General features: G+C 32.7%; 1 protein-coding gene across 1 annotated transcript; it reads left to right on the forward strand.

The window, feature by feature from the left end:
- The first annotated feature begins 618 nt into the window (after positions 1–618).
- Positions 619–19,124, forward strand: LOC134270179 (VPS10 domain-containing receptor SorCS1-like). Its single transcript, XM_062752369.1, has 26 exons — positions 619–926; positions 3,099–3,160; positions 3,549–3,648; positions 5,145–5,300; positions 6,135–6,205; positions 8,045–8,106; positions 8,422–8,540; positions 8,749–8,844; positions 9,654–9,827; positions 11,044–11,205; positions 11,376–11,555; positions 13,049–13,140; positions 14,413–14,520; positions 14,816–14,933; positions 15,043–15,170; positions 15,257–15,376; positions 15,717–15,888; positions 16,253–16,436; positions 16,530–16,666; positions 16,867–17,002; positions 17,278–17,390; positions 17,630–17,743; positions 17,885–17,996; positions 18,122–18,299; positions 18,422–18,594; positions 18,854–19,124. Exons 1-26 carry the CDS (start codon positions 624–626, stop codon positions 18,925–18,927), a joined length of 3,444 nt encoding a protein of 1,147 aa, XP_062608353.1. The 5' UTR covers positions 619–623; the 3' UTR covers positions 18,928–19,124.
- Positions 19,125–21,477: the final 2,353 nt, after the last annotated feature.

The following is a 21,477-nucleotide window of genomic DNA, read 5'->3' on the forward strand; positions in this document are numbered from 1 at the left end:
ACATGTATTTAAAAAAAAAATTAAAGGAAAAAACGAGGTTCTAACATCGGGGGGGGGGGGGGGGGGGGGGGGGTACGTCCTTTCCACAAGAACTTGTGTTGCGTTTAGAAACGAGCGTTTATAAATAGATAATATATTGTATTAGATTTCTCTAATATTAATAATGTGTGCCGTGTGCTCGTAGTATTTTACTCTGTGCATTAGGCATGCATTAGATTATATAACAAATAATAAATCCAATTATGAGGCACTTCGTAGACGATTTGTGCTTTTTTGATGATGCAATAATCGACCTTGTACCTTGATCAAGCACAGGTATGACATATGATAATATAGATACCTTTTACCTAGAGAATGTTTTGAGGTAGCCGCCATACTTCAAATATATATAAAAACTTAAAACGAAGAAACATATTAAATAAAAAAAAACACCAGGAGATTTTTTTTATTCCTAAATCAATTTGGATATATACCAATTTCCGATTAATATATCCCGCCGGGGCCTCTTTTGATCTTATGAATGAAGAGGTGATGATGCAATTGAGATCACGTGGTTTATTTACATATCAATCATAACCAATCATATGCTTCCCGAACGATTAGCGCGAACAGTAGTATCTGCAATGGACGACGTAAACACGGCAGCTATTGCAGTATGGGTGCATGTTTTGTTAATTTTATCAGTACATCCATCTCAAGGAAAATTCTACCGGTGGGGAAACGGTGACGAAAGTGTTGTAAAATTAGACTTTAAAAATGTCGATCCTCAAAATGACAATTTTCTTAGGTTTAAACGCGAAACAAGCAGTGCTTCAAACATTACTACGGACAGTAGTATGGGACACCGTGTGATTAGCAACAAGTTTATTATTCCTGATAAAAATCATACACAAGCTGTCGTTCATTGGTCGGGTGAAGGAAGCGATGTAAGTAAAAATATTATTGATTTTTATGAGGTAATTGTGAATAAATAATGCACGTTAATGTCAAATTTTATAACGGGATTGGCATGTAAACAAAGAGTTGACCCAGAGAGTGTGCGCACGTGTAAGGTTTGATAACGGCATGTTAATTCGACCTAATAAGTATTGAATATTTAATTATTACATGGCTTTGTCCTGATTTAAAAAAATGTTATTCTAAGCAGATTTATACAAGAAACGGTACATGCTGTTGTGTTATGCAATACTCTGTGAGGTATAAATATTTATTCCACGTGTTGTTGACATCTGCAGATCGTTACTCTAGTGCGTCCCATTTATCAAAAATGTCAAATGGAACAGATTATAATTTTTTTTTCTATTTTGGCTGAATGTCATTTAACATGCAGAGAATGTATGTGAATGTATTCACAACTGACGTCAAATCTTCATTTAATTGTTGAATCACGAAAGTAAATCTCTTTTTACTTTTGCTGTATCTTCAATTATTTTATAACAATTAAATTGTCTGAACACATGCTGAAAAAAAATATTGTCAATTTTTCAAACGAGAAATCTACAGCTGTATAGGTACTTTTGTAGAAAGTTTCATGTTACATTACCTATACACAAAACAATAACATAGAAATTTAAAAAAAAATTATATATTTAGTCATATGAATAACTTAATACCATCAGGGGACAATTCGACATATGTGACTACATTCACGCAGATGTAATATATCCCATTTCAAGTCCAGCTCTCTTGCTTGTAATGTGTGTGTGTATTCATACTGGATTTGGATAAATAGCATGTTACCACACAGAATGGTGACAGGGACATCATTATGGGATTATATATGGCTTTTATTCCTGGGTTCAAGGTTTTCAGTGTACAAAACAAATATATTGCATTTAATTCTAACTACACTGGAGTCTGTTTTAGAACTACATACCAGTATTTTATCTTCCTTAATACATACAAATGGCAACAATAAGATTTAAGTGTTTCTGCTTTCTTTCTTTCTTGTAAATTAATTGAATTTCTTTCCCTACTTATTATATTTTTAAAAAATATTAAATATGTTTTTTTTTTAATTTTAAAAACACATTTTCTCTATGCTTTTAAGAGTATATTGTACAAATGACTATATATCCCTGAGTCTATAATCTACATTATGTGTATAATAGTAAAACAGGTCGAATTTTTACATTTACAATTATTATAATCTGAGCTGGAAGTCCAGTAATGGCAGATTATTGGCAAGACTGCATGTTTATCTCATCAGGTTCACAGAACGATCAAATACGTCATTCCACGGGATATAATCTAGGATATGTTTTGGTCTGCCGCTCTCCCAATTTTTGGAAATTTTCCATCAAGATTTATTTAGTACATACATATGTCTAAGGTCAAAGTTGAAATAAGGCTATATGCATTTAAATGTCATTACCATTTAAATGTACCAAAAACAAAAATTATTTTGCAAAGTAGTTCTGTAAGGAATTTTTAAATGTTTGATTTCATAATCGAGTGTGCCTGAATCAATTGAAATTTGCCTTCCTTGTAAATTTCAATAATAAAAAGAAAACCAGTGCAACTGTTTCATCACCATTCTTATATATTTTTATTATAATCTTCTTTAAGTTAAACTTAAAAAAAAGTCATGCAAAATAGGCTTTCAAAGTTATATAAAAAGATTAAGGAAAAAAACTTCCAATTCCTTGATAAGCTTGGTAATTTAAGCCGAGTTTTTATCAAATCCCGTTGAATTTTGATGGGAATCACTTATTCCTAACAGAGACACATGATTTAAGCAGACACAAAAAACTTTTATTGCTTTTATATCGTGTATATCTTGTTTAACAAGATTTCTGCCACATATCAAATATTCTTAGAGTTTTCTAAGGTAATTAAAAAAGGCTGATGCATTATATATATAGTATTCTAGTTCATTTGTTGCAATCTTAAGTTTTATTTTGACATCTCGATCCATTTTATGTGAAGATGATAATTCTTGGTTTTCAACAGTAAAGATTAATATTTCAAATTGTGATTTAAAAATATCAGATACCTGTTTTATTTTACTTTATGGTTTAATTCATAACAATTGAGAACTAATTTTGAGACTTATTTTTCTTAATTTCAGTTATAAAATTAATTCTTCTTTTGAACAGGTGCTCTTTGTTTTGACCCGAGAACAGAATGGTTACAGTGTAGTGGACTCCACATTCTGGAGGTATCAACATTTACTAAAATAACTTATCTGAAACATTTATTGTCACTAAGTGCAGGGATGATTCAAAATGGGGTAAAAAAAGTATGGGAGTTTATTTATGGTGCAAAACATTTGCTAATACATGTATATTGCTTTTGATACATCTATAAATTCTGAATTTAAATTATTCCGCATATACCAACTTTTCGAACACCACTTCTATAAATAAAACAAAACAAAACATGCATTTAATTTTAAGGTGCAGGCATTAGGTTTAGCAGAGACAGGTTTAGGCTAATTATAGATAAGAGTTAATTAGCAGAACATTTCCTGTAATGACATGATGCAATAACTACATACCTAAGGCCTAAAGGAAAAAGTAATAAAAATAAAAATTTCTTTTTACAAGGTCCTCAGATTATGGGAAAACCTTTCAGAAGATAGCTTTTGATGCTGATGCTGTCCTTGAAATGATTTACAAATCTACCAATGCTTCGGGGAACAAAAAGGTATTCAAATTTTATCCTTAACGATGGATTAAGGTGTGCCAAAGGTATACTGGAACAAGAAAACTTGAAATAAAAAGACTTCAGAAGGAAAAGTCAACACTGTCAATGATTACACTTTATTTTTTTTCTATGTAACAATAGGTCATTGTATTTTCATATCACACAGTGGAATCATTCATTTGGGGGGGTTGGGGGGGAGTGGGGGGAGGGGTTCAATGTTCCTGACTGCCCGAAATTTTACTGGGTGTCTGGATACTTAATTTCTTGGGTATATTCTTTCTACAGAAGGTTCAACAAACCAATAAATGGACCGCTAGAGAATGCATGAATGCATCTTTTATTGGTTGTAGTTTGATCAGAGTCCAAAATGCTTAAAATATAATTAACAAGAAAATTGTACACTGTAAAAATTTTTGGAAATCCTCAAACAAAGTTTTTCAATTTTGTAAAGCAATTATTTTGGTATTATAAACATTATTATAACATTAGCATACATTGGGTATACATGTATCATAAACACAAAATGTTTTTCATGCTTAATTATCATCTATTGATTTAACTTCCACATTTACCATTATCAGTTGTTTCTGCATCCCCAATCTAGGCTTGTAAACAAATGTAGACTTATCTGAATGGAATCCATTGTAAATAGGCATGATTCTGTGAGATAAGACTGCAATGACCTTGTGATGGCCTCGTGGTTCCCTCGGTTTCTTGGTCAGTTTTCTGGTTGTTTGGCTTAAATTTTGGTCCTGATCCAGGAAAGTGTTTTCCTTCAATCACTGAAGATACCAAACTGTTTCTGAATATGTTCAAATATAAGAACCTTTTAGTTTTACAAAAAAAATTAGATAATTTCTGTAGTACAAGGTTTAGTTTTTTTTTATATATACTAAAAAGCATCATTTTAAGAGATAGCAGTAATGTTGCGGTGAACACCATACTAAAATGCAGTGCATTATCATTTAGAATGATTTGAATGGCAGTGAGTTGAAGTCCAAATGAAGGTTAAATGTTAAGAACAAATATGAATTAATCAAAAGAAACAATTCTGCTTCTAAAGTCAAGGGTGAAAGGTTGACAAATGGCCAGAAGAATAAAAAGATTGATTTCAGGATTAAAAAAATCAGGAGATAACAAACAGTATTTAAGCTTAAAAATCTGTTGAAACGATACAATTTTGGAGCAGAACAGAGACATACTTTTTAAACATTAGAGGTGTGATCAGGTGCCATGGAGGAGTAAGCATCCCCTGTCAACTGCTCACACAACATGTCACAAAAAGTAAAAGGTTATTTTCCTGTTGGGTTGATGATGGTGTGATTTTAAGGTCAAAAGCCAGGGTTATTTGTTCTACATTGTGATTGCAAAAGAAATGATCCTTGAAGGCTTTGTTCTCAAAATTTTTTTTATAAACTTATGTACCAGAACTGGTGCCATCACTTTTAAATATTAATCTACTCTTGGAAATCCATTGAAGTATGCCTAATTTTCAGATGATTGTGACAGACTGTGTCAATAAGCGTCTGTACTTATCATCAGACGAGGGTTTGACCTGGACCCGGGTAGACCTACCTTTTTCCCCCTTCACCCTCCTACTCCACCCCTCAGAACCTGGCTGGCTCCTGGGATACTCTCTGTTTGACATGCAGGTAAGCACATAGAGAAACTACACAGATTTTTTCCACTATTGGTGAAATTGTTGATATATTCTTTATTATTTTAATAAATTATTTAGGTTTTATGGAAAATGACTGGAAATTTAACTAAAAAATCTCCATATTTTTTAATATTAAAAAGATATCACCACCTGTGCTCCAGTTAGTTGAAATTCAAAACGCCAGAATACTTGAATCTATCCTCTCAGCAGAATTGCTCGGTGTCATCTTGTTTACTGCAGACCTTCTGTATAGCTTGTTTTAGTTCACTGTCATACAATGCTATCTAAGTGCAGTCAACGCTTATGCTGACATTGCATAATAGGTTTCCTAGGCTTGACACTTATGATAAAAAAACATCGTTTATTAAAAAAAAAAAAAGATGGCAGTTTTTTAAATGGTTCAGGTGAAGTTCAGTTTCTTGAAGAGGGGTTGTTGTCCCAACTCATCAGTGTAATAGTTCACGTGCAAATGTAGACCCCCAAATAGTGAAATACAGTACCCAAGTACAACCCATCGGAGTAATAGTTCACGTGCAAATGTAGACAACTCAAATACAGTACCCAGGTACATAAAAAATAACAATGCAGAAATTTCATTATTGAAGCAACATGCTGTTTACTACATGTAAAAATTCAGAACTGTTTCAACTAAAAAAATATGAAAAACTGCCATGTATATTCGAATATTCTTGTGTATTGTTAAATTACGAGATCATTTCAAGTCATTCAAAAGACTTAATTAAGATATTGTGCTTTTATATAATTTTGTGTGACATTTGTTTTCTGGGGGAGAGTTTTCTTATGATATTTTATTTTTGTAACACAGTTATTTGTTAGCAGTAATTTTGGCTCGGACTGGACTCTGCTAGCAGAACATGTGATGCAGAACTTCTTCTGGTAAGTCAAACTCAAAGTCGGAAAAACAGTGAATAACTTTATCTCGTTTTGTGAATAAATTTACCAGGTAAACCTTGAACCAAAATACACTGTAGAACTGCAGTCCAAATTCTGTGCACCAAGGTCCTGAATACTTAATAAAGTTATACTTGGTATATATACTCTATTCAAATGAGAGCTCTTCTTTAAAAACTTTCTTCATCTAAACTCTACCTGGCAATGCCTAAAATTATGATAGGATTCTAGCTAATCTTTTTTTTTTTTTTGCATATATGATTACTTTGTCATAAGATGGCTCTGCATAGTGATTTTATTTTAGATTTAACTTTTTATCAGTTGAAACTTCGATGCAGATAGGTTACAAGTTTGAAAAGTATTTATTTTAATATTTTGAGTCTTTTGTAGAATTTAATAACATACTAAGTTATCAATAAGTCATTCTGAATCTTGGAAGTGCTAATATGACATTACGTCAGTCTACAGTACTGTATTTAATTTGAGTGGGGAACTAAATCTTCATTAATAACTAGTTATCATTGTCCTTTCTAGAATTATGTAACATCTGGCCTAACAGTCATGTCTGACAAAACCCATCAATACACCGTGGAGAGCTGTAGCTATAGATTAAGACAAGATGCGCGTCAAACTACTTGAGCCATATACATACATGTATGTACAAGGTCTTTACATTAGATCCATAACAAGTTGTGTGGTAGAACAACTGGACAGGTCAGAAACAGGACAAAGGTCAACACGGACCAAGATAGCTCTCAATATTTTTTTCATTCTTACTATCTTCAGCCTCTTATATTACCTATATGTGTCATCGATACATGTGTGTCTGATTTAAAAGACATCGTAATTACATTTCTATTGCATTAAAAACATCCTAAAATTCAAATTTTGGTGAAAAGAAGTAGTTCAGTGTGTTTGGGAATTAACCAAACAGATTTCTAACCTGGATTGTTTAATTGATAAAATATCTAAAATGTATTTCGCTATCAGATCTTAAAGACACCGTCATTGTAGTTACATATCTATTGCATTAAAAACATCTGAAAACTTCAAATTTAGGTGAAAAGAAGTAGTTCAGTGTGTTTGGGTATTAACCAAATTTCCCAAGATGATTTAAACAGTATTATAATGGTGTTGTACTAAAAAGAAATTTCTTGCATTCAGTCTAATTTCAATATAATGGCACACAAAGAATTTCGTTTTTTGTACTACATACATGCAGTTCTTTCATTGAAACACAAGAGGATAGCTAGGGCAACTGAGTTTGACACACAAGTAGACTACACTAAGACACATAATTCTGTGCATCGGTTTTTGAATTTGAAACAAGTCATTGTCTGATTTCAATTTAACTTTTTTCATCGGTTTTTAATATGCAACATATGTTGAAATAAAAAATTCTACAAGTAGCATGGTATCCTTTGAAACAAACCACTAGGCTTTGACATTATAAAACATGTTTAAAATTCTCAAGTAGCATGTATTTGAAACCCTAGGCTTTGATATTATAAAACATTCAACCTCAAAAATTTTTTTTTTGACTTGTGAGTTGCTACTGGTTTTTTGAAATAAAACAGCTGTTTTCTAACAACTTTAAAGATTATCATAATTTATGCTAGAAAAAGTTTTTGGTATATGATGATGTATTAGAAGTGACTTTGATCTACATAGGATATTTACTTATGTCTTGACAGGCAATCTACAGCATAGAAAGCAGGGAAATAAATCACAAAATAAGATTGCTTGTCTGAGAGTACAACTTCATTAATTACGTGTCCTATAACACTAATGGGTCTTATTAAAATCAGTCTGGAATTTTTATAGGGCTGTTGACAAAGAAGACCAAAATAAATTCACAGTCCACATGGAAATAACAGATTATCTCGGTAAGGGGTGACAAAAGTGCACCTTTAGTACTGATCTAAAGAAATCTTACTTAAATTAGAGAGTATATAATTAGTTGCCAAAACAAGAAACTCGTACATATTTCTATCATATAGTCACTTTAGAAGAGAATGAATAATAAAGGAGTAAAATTAATAAAGATAAACCAAGAACTTAAAGTTTATCAAAATCATTAACAATGTTTTTAATTAAGTGGTATTTTTGATATTGCATCATGCATTATTATGTGCATAAATCAATTTTTATGACTATAAAGCCTCTCCGATTATTAATAAAGACTGTGTCCTATTTTGCAGCTTTTTCGGAGTACAAAGCGTGTATAGCCCCAGCCTGTACTGATGTTACCGCAGATAAAAGTCTTGGCACTATCGATCCTTTCTCTTTATCCGTCCAAAAAGAGTATATATTTATAAAGGTAAATCTCATTTAATAAAAATTGTCTACTATGTTAATGAATTTTGATATACGCATTTAATTAAGACAGTATGAAATTTAATTTCATTAGGGAAGAAATTCTTATATGAAAAGCTGTCTTTTGTAATATTGTGCTAGTGTTTTTGACAAGCATTCGATGCTTTGTATAAAATAACAGATTTAATGAGATTTATTTTCTAAATTTTCAGAAAACCAAACCTGGAGCGCACAATCCAGAACTGTATGTGTCCTATAAAAGGGGCCCATTCAGAAAAGCTCACTTCCCATTGAATGTCCACCCCAGGGTAATGGAAATATGAGGAGTTCTGTTAACAAATATTTGTTTGTTGAACAAACTTTATTCTCATTGACTAAATGAAGAAGCTAACCTATGCTACCTTTTTTACATGTAAAAGTTAAAAAACTGTCAATTCCATGACTTTAGAGGTTGAAATATGGACATTTCCATTAAGGAATTTGAAACTAAATAATCGAAATTTATATAGTAAATGAGAAATGAACTTGATCTGTGGAGTTTAAACATTCCATCCTCCTAATAACCAAAAGAAAGTAAATTACAGTCAAACCTGCCATAATGGCCCTCTGTTACTAGTACATTTATTAGTGACTTCCTGTCTTATCTGACTGTTAAATTTCCTCCTAAGAATTTTTCATCACTTCCTTGACTCCTGTTTAATGCAAAATGTGATCATTGATCATGTTGTCCATCCCTAAGTGGGACTTTTTGATTCTGTTTTGATTCTGAATTAAGCAACGTAAGACAGAAGTAATAAAAAGGACAGTCCCGTCCTAGGAATAAAGCAACATGTGACGCTTTATTTAATACATTGTATACCTTTTGATGGAGTATTTTACTATATGTGATTTGGATCTTATAGAAGCAAATCAGGCTTACAAGATTTATATAATAAGTAACTATAGGTTATTTGAAATTATTTTAACAAGAAATATTTTTAGGCATCTACTCAGATAATTGCTAAAAATATGATTCCCTGCTTTAAGAGACTTGCTTTCCCTTAGCTTTCCCTCAGGTTTGACTGTATTCAATTTAGGACTGGCCACATTTTACATTGTAATTCTTGTTATTTTACAGGACTTCTTGATTGTTGATGCCAACCAGAATCAGGTTTTTGTGGCTGCTGACCACGAAGAGAATCTGGTCACGCTCTATTTATCGGAGCCCAGTGGTCAGTTCTTTGTCCCCACCCTGGAGAACATCGTCAGTGACCAGGACGGGTGGTTCCAGATGGAGATTGATCTTTATGAGGTCAGGCTTTTAACTGATCTTCTCATTTCCTTCTTTTTTGTGTAGATTAGTGCTTATTTTCACTCTGAATTAACACCTAGAGTGGCATTTCCATAGTGACTGCATGTGGGTCTAATTATTTGTGACATTTAGTAGTCTATGTATTTCCTCACATCCAGAAAAACCCTAATAGTTGACCAACTATACTTAAGCAAAATTCAGATGTGCAAGACAGAAGGCATTTTCAATTTCTTAAGACATGATTTCACAGTGTAAATTAATCTACTTTTGTATCTACTTTTCAGTTTTATCATTAAAACATGCACTGTAAAACATAAATTATATAATTGGATTAAGGTTCTTGCTAGGAATATCTAATCCCCCTATTGTTTACTGTAAATCACTATATTTTCGCGACACCTTATTTTCGCGAGATAGTCATTGACTCTTTATAAGCGAGACATAATTTTCACGAATTGTTAATATTTCTATATATAATCTTAAGGAATACTATTATACGTGAGAATGAAATTTTCGCGTGCTCACTGTCTTGCGTAATAACACGAAAATAATGTTCTCGCGAATAAAAAGTGATTTACAGTATATTTAGGTTAAGGGAGTCCCCGGGACTTACATCTGTAATCAGTATCTAATCCACCTATTGTTTATGTTTAGGTTAAGGGAATCCCTGGGACTTACATCTGTAATCAGTATCTAATCCCCCTATTGTTTATATTTAGGTTAAGGGAATCCCTGGGACTTACATCTGTAATCAGTATCTAATCCCCCTGATGTTTATATTTAGGTTAAGGGAATCCCCGGGACCTACATCTCTAATCAGTATCTAATCCCCCTCTTGTTTATATTTAGGTTAAGGGAATCCCTGGGACCTGAATCTCTAATCAGTATTCTAATCCCCCTAATGTTTATATTTAGGTAAAAGGAATCCCCGGGACCTACATCTCTAATCAGTATCTAATCCCCCTATTGTTTATATTTAGGTTAAGGGAATCCCCGGGACCTACATCTCTAATCAGTATCTTATAACCCCCTATTGTTTATATTTAGGTTAAAGGGAATCCCCGGGACCTACATCTGTAATCAGTATCAAATCTCCCTCTTGTTTATATTTAGGTTAAGGGACCCCCCCCTCCCCCGATGTTTATATTTAGGTTAAAGGAATCCCTGGGACCTACATCTCTAATCAGTATCTAATCCCCCTGATGTTTATATTTAGGTTAAGGGAATCCCCGGGACCTACATCTCTAATCAGTATGTTGTACCTGACCCAACAGGAAGTCAGGTGTCCGAGAGGACCTTTATTACATTTGACAAGGGAGGTAACTGGAGACTGTTAGAACCTCCTGCTGAAATGAAGTCAGGATGTAAAAATCCTCAGGTAGGTTTGTAGTACACTTAGGCAATGTATCATTGTTTATATATACAACAGAAACTTTATGTGAAAATCTCGACCATTTAAAAAAGAAATGTTGACTTCAGTCTTGAGTTTAATACTTTTGAATTTAATGTTTAGTGAATAAACAATCAATTTTTGTTTATTTGTTACAGGCATGTTCTCTTAATCTACACCAGACTTACAGTAAGAACAAGTTTGATATCCCGAGTATTGTGTCCAAGCCTGAGGCCCCGGGGCTGATTTTAGCCCATGGCAGGGTGGGAGACAGTCTGTATAATGGGGTGCAGGCAAGGGTGTTCACCAGCAGGGATGGAGGGCTCACCTGGAAACAGGTACAGTGTGTACTGTAAATCATATTTTATTTGTGAGATCTTTGTTTTCATGTAATTACATTGTGCTTGCGAAAATATCATTCTCACGTATATTAGTATTCCTATACATAATATAGTCTAAGAGCAATAACCACAATTCGTGAAATTTTGTCTTGCTAGCAAAGAGTTAATGACTATTTCACAAAAAATTTAAAGGTGTTGCAAAAAGATTTAGTGATCTACAGTATTTTGGGATGTACATGTATTCTACATGTATTCTATTTATTGGAAATCAGGTTTCTCTAAATCAAGCAGAATCAAAGCACAGGTAACTCCTGATGACTCAAACTTCGATCTGTTGAAATTCTTGATTGTTTGAAGTGAGTCTGGTCCTAATTTTTCCCCTATATAAATGAGCTTTCTATAGGTATTTAATCTTACTTCTCATCTCAAACTCTTTGTCTCTGGAAACTCTTGATTCCTCAAGGTCAAAAAGCAATCCCAATATGCAAAATCTATTGTCATTTTACTTTGATACCTCGAAGTGGCTATAAGTAGGCATGTGTTATCAAATTAGCACCTTTACCTGGACATTTCAATCGCTACAGGTGTTAGACATGAGACCTGAAGAACGTAGGATGTCTATTGAGGTGACACTTAATTGTACTGCAAGGTGATGATTGTATTGAATATATTTCGCCCACTTACTCCTAAAATAATACATCCACTATTTCATGATAATTTGGAGATGAGGTGAAAAGTAAAAATTGATTCTGAGGAAATTCAAGACTCAAATTTTAAGTCAGTGTCAAAATTAAATGAATAAAGTGGAGAAATTATTAACAACAGCATCAATGTCAATATTATGACTACATGTAATGCCCTGTTCACACGGGGTGTTTAATTCGAATTAAACGTAAGTTTACTGCAAATTAGCTTCGCTTAGCGTTCACACGGGGAATTCAATGCGAATTAGTTTAATTCGAATTAGTTTACTGCGCATTAAATTACTTCGCATTAGCTCCGTGTGAACACCAAGCGAAGCTAATTCAAATTAAATTTTGGGGCATGCGTAATGGCAAAATTAAGTCAAATGCGTCATGTCGGTGGTCAGTTTTAAGTACTTGTGCTATTTTTGAGTGAAAAACTAAGAAAAAAATGTGTTAATCACTAAAATATGTGTACAGACACTGTGACATTATGTCAAATGCATCTGCTTCTGCATAAGGTGACGTGATTTGCAAATGACGTCATGATAGCCTTACTGACGCCTAACTGTCGAAGTAACATTTTAATTCGCATTAGTTTACTTCGCATTAGCTGTCGTGTGAACGCAATTTAATTCGCATTAGTTTACTTCGCATTAATTTACTGCGAATTAAACTTGTCGTGTGAACAGGGCATAAGTTCCATCCCTAAAGTAGTTGCCTTAGAAAAAGATTTATTGTTTTTTAATAAATGTTTATGTTAAATATAAATGAATTAATAACTCAGATTAATCCTATTTGTTTCAGGCACCATTTGTAGGATATTATCACCTGAACATATTAGATCAAGGGGGCATAATTACAGCCATCCTGCAGGACAACAAGACAAATATTGTGTAGTAAGTGTTAATTAAGTTGTATTTCATAAAAAAAACAACATCCTGCTTTGTTTATTGTAACTATTGGAGCAATCAATGTGCATAAACATCATCATCGTGCAAAAATATTTGTTATAAATTTGCATGTATTTTGAAAACTAGGGGTGGGACGATACACAGATCTTGCGATATGATACGTATCTCGATATATTGACACGATACGATACGTATCTCGATACTTTGATGTTATAAAACTATTTTTTAAAAATTTAGTATTTTATTTCATTTCTTGTCTTGTCATTAAATCAAAATGATAAATTATAAAACTATTCAAAAGAATTAGTACTTTATTTTATTTTTTGCCTTGACATTAAATCAACAAATTATTCTATATCAAATCAGGAGTGCTTTGAAATTATTACTTGAAGTTCATCAATATCATTCACTAAAACTTTAAAAAAACAAAAATACATGTACATATTATTATTACCAAATTACTTTTAAGAAGTTGTTTACAAATAGTTGTGTAGTTCAGCAGAGAACACTGACTAAAATTCATTTAAAAACATCACATTCACATTTTTATTAATTGTCCAAAGTCTGTAGCAAAGCTGAGATTACAAAAAAAAAAAAAAAACGAGATGGACCAACAATTAATAATATCAAATGCTCTAGACACGATGCTTTCTGTGTAAAGCACGCATTACATACTGAACTTTTCCTTACCAATCTTCCGAGGCTGCTTAAAAGTGAAAACGTTTTACCCCTAAACAATGACTTATTAGTTCTAAAGTGTGTTTTCAATAATCAATATCATCTCTTTGCTTCGTACAAGCCGCCATTTTCCAAGGACATGTACTTGGATAGGTCGTTCGTGTATCGTTTCGTACCGATATTTGAATGCTTGTATCGTAAACCGTATCTTAGAGGAAAATATCGATATGTATCGGTGTATCGGTTTATCGTCCCACCCCTATTGAAAACACTAGAGTTTTGAGTGTGGTATCAGAGAGGTTGTCTCCCTTTTTGATACAAAAACAGAGATGACTGAGAGGTTGTCTCCCTTTTTGATACAAAAACAGAGATGACTGAATCTGATATTTATAGTAAATTACAGCTGGACACAAGAGATACACATGCTATATCTATGATTTGACAGAAATGAATTACAGTTGAAATTATCCCCCCCTCCCCATATGATTTTAGTTTACTGATATCATTATATAATTTTCCGATATAATTATTATTATTTTCAAAGTGTGAGTTATCGCAAAATTTGCTTCATTTTAACAGTTATTCTATCGATGAGGGTTCAACATGGTACTCACACCAATTCACAGAGGATAAAATGATTGTTGACGGAGTCCTCAATGAACCTGGGATTAATTCGTTGATGGCCAGGTAAATCTATGCAATCCAATCATTCCAATTACAATTTAACTGTTCATTTGACCAGAAAAAATCCATTTATTTGAGGAAAATACCCCCCCCCCCAATACATGAGTACTTTGGGACACAGAACAGAATTTCATGTGTGGTTATGCACATAAATTATAAGCTGTAGAAAGAGTTTGAATTCTTACACTCTTAGTACGTTTTACAGATTAATGTCCATTTAATTTTTTACTTTAAAAAAAAAGATTGTTTTGATTTTGATTTTTTTATAATGAATATTCTGTTGTGTTTTTTTGTTCAGTGTATATGGTCGACTCAGTGAAGAAGGGGGCAGACAGATGGTACAACTGAACTTTACCGACGTGTTACCAAGGAAATGCTCTGACATGGATTACGAAAACTGGACTGTGTTTGAAAAGGTAAAAAAAAAACAGTACCGTCACATTTATTCATTTTCAAGTCTGTAAAACAAAAGTTACTTCTCTGATAGAATGAGAATCCATTGTTTAGATTTCTTTCTCCTATTAGGGTTGTATTTTGGGTAGAAAAATGGTATACCATCGGAGAAAGCCTGATGCTAAGTGTTACAATGGGAGAGATTACGAAAGGCCAACTACATCCTCAACATGTCTTTGCAGTGATAAAGATTATGAATGGTAAAACCATCTTTTCTTATGATTGATATGCTGCTTCTTGTTGTGTAAGAGAAAAAAACTTGATCATTTTACATGTGTATTTGTAGTGATTATGGCTATGAATTGACAGATAGAATTAACAAAATTTGTACAAGGGCATCTTGGTTTGATGAGAGCTTGATAAAGGTTAATTGCAAAGGAGGACAGGCCTACAACAAAAGCCAAGGGTAAGAGCTTTGAAGAATAGGATTGAAAGTTACAAAATGAAAACCAATTCATTTCAGGTAAATAATGAGTGGAGGACAGAATTTTATGTCTGAAACATATCCATATTCACATTAGATAATGTCTGATCTCAGGGCACTGAGGCTTTTCTTGTACAAATATCTGAAGTTTAATACCATCAAGTTGCATCTAAGGGGGATAACTCTAACTGTATGTTTCATAAAATCTTAGATATTTTAAAGTTCTTATTTAAACTTGAGATAGGAAAGTGTTTTATCAGATCTATATGTCTGTTTGAACGTGAGAGAAATAAGAATTATTTAATTTCTGTAATTTAAACAGGTATAGGAAGATAGCTGCTGATCATTGTGTGGGCGGGGTAGAGAATTCAGATAAATACCGCCCCATTGTAGCCTTATGTCCCATTCTGGCCCCTAGTGGACTCCAACTCAGCGCAGCAAAATCTGTGTTTCCCACAGAAGAGAAAATAATCTTTACTTTGTCTCAGGCAAAGGTAAGTGTCTGTCAGAAACAAATCTTCCAATCATTGGTAGGAAGATAACATTTATTAACAGATACCGCTAATGTCAGGTCTATTATGGAATAAAAAATTGATTGTATTAAGCACATGTAAGACGATTTGATTTTGATTAGGTTGGAATATGTAAAACAATTTGACTTAGGTTAGAAAATGTGAGACATTTTGATAAGGATTGATGGGAGGGGGATGGCAATACAATGTTGAAATAGAAAGACCATATAAAGGGTACAGATTTTGCACTACTAGTACATGCTTAATTTCCAATAGTTTTGCCAAATATTTTATGACTAGGGTTTAAGTTTTTCACTTTTAGAAACCCAGGTTTTTGTTTTTACAGGGATCAGAAGTTGTTACCAACTACACCTGGGATTTTGGGGATGGACAGGTGATTACACTGACAGGTCTGGCTAACTCCACCCACAATACACACATGTACTCTAAGGCTGGGAAATACAACGTGTCGGTGACGGCCACAAACAGCGGCGGACGTGCTTCCTGTTACATCACCATCTCCATAGAAGGTAAACTAAGAAATTGTGAAAGTATTTTGGTGCCATTTGACTGATGCACTGGTGTAGTTTTATATGGTTATTTATCTCTTATTGTTATTACAGATGTTCTTAAGGCCGTATACCTGGAACTGCCCTGGGGGGCACAGGTAGGACGTAAGACACACCTGAAAGCCTCTCTGTTTAAGGAGGAGCATAAAGACTTTGGACAGGTTCACTTTGTCTGGAAATTTGGTGACAAGGTGAGACAGCACTGAGTTTAAGGTTGTATTATTCGCCTTTCACTCCATATTTTTCAGGCTTACCTGTATTATCAATGTTTTGGAAAATTAATACCTGGTAATTTTATTTCCTTGTTAACAGTGATACACATTGTTTCTTTTTTCATTCTAAATTTCTGTGCATTGGTTGATCATCTACTATAATTGGTTGATAATTTCAGTATAAGGAGGAACCGTATCTAACATGGACGTCTTCTGCTTCACACGTATACAACAAGACAGGAACCTACACAGTCAGTGTAGAGGCAGTCAACTCTGTGGGAGCGGTCAAGAGAGAAATGACCATCAATGTGTATGGTGAGGAATATCAGTCTGAACCTATGTTTGTCAGCCATTTGTTTTCTACCTTAAAAAGTTAAAGGCTAGAACTCAATTATGTTTCATGTCCAAATTAAAAGAACTGTAAATTTGAAATTGACAAAGTATTCTTAACTGACAAACCAGAAGTAGAGAAATCATCAATTTTAATATCTGACAATTTTTATGTGGTAGTATATCATAATTCTGCCCCTAATTATTAAAAATAGATTGTTGAAACATGAAATTCTGAAATTTTTCAATATTTTTCACAGATCAGTTAGCCACAGTAGAGCTAGAGTTGTCAGAAAACTTTGGGAGTGTGAACAGAGGCACATTTCTGAGTAGATCTGCTTCCTCTGATCTGTTGACTATTGAATTGTCTAAGGTATCTACTCAGTTTATCACAACCACTAATTACGGATATCTCACATTGTCACTGATGATATAATATATATCACTCTACCACTGAGTATTTATATCATGGAAATATATATTTACACATATTGTACTCTAAATATATAGCAAATGGTTTAGCTGCAAGCTAGTCTGTTGGAGCCTAAATTTGATTAACTTAATGTATGATATGTAATGTGAATGTTGATCTATGTGTACTTTGTATTTCAGATTCTGCACATTCCTTCATCAAGACTTATCATAACAATACCCTCTGATCCTAAGCATAATACGGTGGATGTTACAATTCTACCCCCAGACACAAGAGGATTATCCATAGAGCAGGTTTATACATACTAAATATTCAAGACAGTCATAAGCTGCAATTGTTAGATGTATTGTTTTCAATTAGTTGTATATGAATGTATACTCCAAATTTATTGTTCTTGGTAGATGACATAAAACAAAATTCTGTTCTACTTTCAGGTGATTTCAGCACTAAAGGATAAAGTCCAGAGCCAAGAGGTCATCTTTTCTTTGTTGACAGATGCAGAAAATATCATAGCAGGTGTCAGTGTCAAAGTGGTGCATGGTCAAGGTTAGTTGTGAGTTTTTATAGATTTTTTTAAATAAAAAATTCTCTGACCAAATTAAGGACATCATTTGTAATTTGTCTGTTTGTTTGATTTTACTAAAGAGTATTGTATAAATTGTTTTGTTTAGATATCCCATCGTCAACACACAGTCCACAGCCTTTTAATGTGGTTACGCCCACTTCCTCTTCACAACACAGGGACACGCCCAGCTCTCTCAGTTCTAATATTCCCGTGATCGTGGGTGTGTCTGTTACCATTACAGTATTTATCATCATAGGAATCAGTATTATTTTATACAGAAGGAGGTAAGTCATCAATATGTTCATGCCACAAGTCATCCTTAAAAAAAAATCTGCTTTTGTCTTTTTTTTTTTTTTTTTTTTTTTTTGGCAACTTGTATTAAATAAATGTTCTCTTTAATAAACAGGAATAGAGTGAAAAAAGATCATCGTTATTCGCTGATAATGAACCGGTCACAATTAACGCACACGGATGATGAGGAGGATTTTATGGATGAAGATGACTTTATTGAAGGAATTGATGATTATTTGGATGGTGAAGATAACACAGATGGCAGCACAAATATTGTTATAAATACAGGTACAGTGTGGTATTACCCCTGGTAGATAAGTTTCCAGGTGTGAAAAAAATCATTCACACACTTGTAACTGTACATCATGCTCTTCATTTAGAAATTCCTTGCCGAATAATTTTACTTTTTTATTCATGTGAAATTCTGGTTTAAATTGGGAGTTCAAGATCTTTTTTATTTTATTAAAAAAAAAAGTGAGAAGAAGTATCTGATATCGGGTCATTTGTCTGTACCATATTTAATGATTTGGTTTGATTTTTGTTTCAGGTCGACATCCTACATTGGTTATGATGACCGGAGGCCGGCCTAACAACAGTCCAGATAATGCCTCTATATGCTAGCACTTTATAGTTAATATTTATATTTTTATCATTGTTTGCCTGATATCCACATTCATGAATCAATTGTGTCATAATTATTAGCAACTGTAAGATATACAATGCAAAAAGTGTTCATTATATTGACTGATCAAAAACTTTTCTTTTTCCTAATGTTAAAATTGTACTTCATTAGTTGAGAAGTGCATATATTTTTATAACTAAATTAAGACTGTTTAAGAAACAGTCTATTAGTATGTCTTTTGATTTTCCTTATAATAAATATGATATATAATATTAATTTGGTTCTTTGAGTTAGCATGCAGTCATATTTTCGATATTTTGAGCTTTGTTTTTTAAGAATTCCAAGAATTTGGAATATTTTCTGATTCTGCATAATTTACCTGGAACAAACACAGATATTACACGTTTTATTGAGGGTTTTTATTGCTGCAAAGATGCTCTAGAGTCACTGGTGGCTCAATAGTTGAATCTACAATGTTCAAAAGTTATGTCCCTTGGCCTCCATCTTGGAGTAAAAACCCATAAAATCTTCACAGTAGCCTTTTGTTTGTAACTTTGTCATTTGACTGGAAAATATTATGTGCATCTTATATAGTGATTGCCCTAAGATGGGGCTACCTAAATATCGAAAGAAAAAATTTAAACATAGTGGATTTACCGGAGCACGCCGAAATGTTCAGCAGCATAAAGAGGAGAAAATTTCTTTTCTTTCCATTTTGTCCTTTTGGTTGACCCCGCAAAGGGACATAACTATTGCATCATGTGGATTGGACTATGACCCAATCCAAAGTTGTGTATACATGTATTGGTATTCTTTCTGTGATACCTAACCCATTAGCTTATTACGTCTCTGTTTCCATTTATGAATTGTAAATACTACATTTTTTATGTTTTTTTCTGTTTTGTTGAGCTTTATATAGTGCTAAAAAAGCTTTTATTGTTTTATTTCGTACACTTGTTTCCAGGGTAACAGTTTAATATGTGCTTATATCTCCACGGCTATTTATCACCAGGTTATACATGTATGTGTTCGCAATATTTTTAACATGCACAAATGTTTACTTTTTTTTGTTTATATGTAAAATTTTATTAAAAATGCATTTATTATTTAATGCATTATTCTATAAGCATTTTAATTTTTGCAAAAACATATCAATTATGCTAATTGCCAAATAGATACAGAATAAAGCCTAATATAATGAACAACATGAGGATCAATATGTCTTATTTCTTTGGTTGATGTGAATTTCTTGCTCACTAGCTATTGTCTTTCACTGATAAAATCATTTATGTCAAAACTATGAACAAATGTTTTATGAATCGTCACTTTTTTATTAAACATTTTGGAGGATGCAATCTCAACAAAGTAATAAACAGAATTCTCTAAAATCGATGGGAATAATAATGGGGAAAAAGGCGAAAAATGAGTAAACACTGTATAATCTATGCATTTCAATAATTTTAGAAATTGAGTGCTGAAATAATGTTTGACCATTTCATGTTGGAAATCAATCAGTTTTATCCTTTTGATCACTATATGTTATGTCTCATCCACCCCAAAAGGACTTGCTTGTCTTGTCTTACATATTTAGCAGAGTATAATGTCTGGTATTATTATTACAGAATATAAAATGACACAAATTTTCTGGTTTATTTCAAGTGAAATAAATAAAGTGTGCCAAAAAATTATTAAGGCTTGTTAAGTGTTACATCAAATGCTGAGGTGCTCTTCAATTTGCTCTCATGATTATATATATATATATATATAGCATCTGCAGATTAATTTTTTGCATTTAATTATTTTACATATTTTAAATGATCACTTTGTTTTGAATTTTTGTGGTTTTGTATAACATATTTTTTGGTTTTATTGTTCAACTTCTTTCTGAATCTGAAGTTAATGTTACAGGAAGTCCTTGATTTTGATCCGCTCTTCACTTCTACTGCTTAGTCTAGAAAATGTTTCTCTTGCAAGATTTCTGCTTTTATTTATTATTTGTATTGCTGGTTGAAGTTGTGAATTTTTTTTTTACAAATCTAAATCAATGTATATAGTGTGCATTAATGGAGTACATGAATTACATGCATGTATGATGCTTTAAAAGACAATGTTGAGAATTTTGAATAACGTATAAACTGCATCAAAATAAATGTGCTTGTGTAAATGTGTATACATGTACATGTATGAGGGTTTTCTTTTAATCCGTGCATATAAGGGGCATTAATGTCTGACAAGTTCCATAAAACATTAAATGAAATAGTCAAATTAATCTGAAAGTCTTTTAATAGTGCAGAAACCTTTTCAAGTTTTTAGAATGTAAAGAATTGCAGGTTGTCTTTATTTAAATGAAGTAATTTTTTACTTTTATTCAGATAGCAGGTAAAAAGATATTTTACCATAAATTCACTGTTCTTGAGCACATTCTTTCTCTTTTTTATTGGAAATGATTTTCTTTATAAATTTAAAATACTTATTGATAAGTCAACGTTAACAATTATTATAAGTACTAAATTGATTTCATGATACAAAAAAATACATGAACAAATGTA

The sequence above is a fragment of the Saccostrea cucullata genome, unplaced genomic scaffold (assembly GCF_032062105.1).
Source record: "Saccostrea cucullata isolate Sc308-1 unplaced genomic scaffold, CSIRO_AGI_Scuc_v1 ctg1182, whole genome shotgun sequence".
In the NCBI taxonomy this organism is placed as follows: domain Eukaryota; kingdom Metazoa; phylum Mollusca; class Bivalvia; order Ostreida; family Ostreidae; genus Saccostrea; species Saccostrea cuccullata.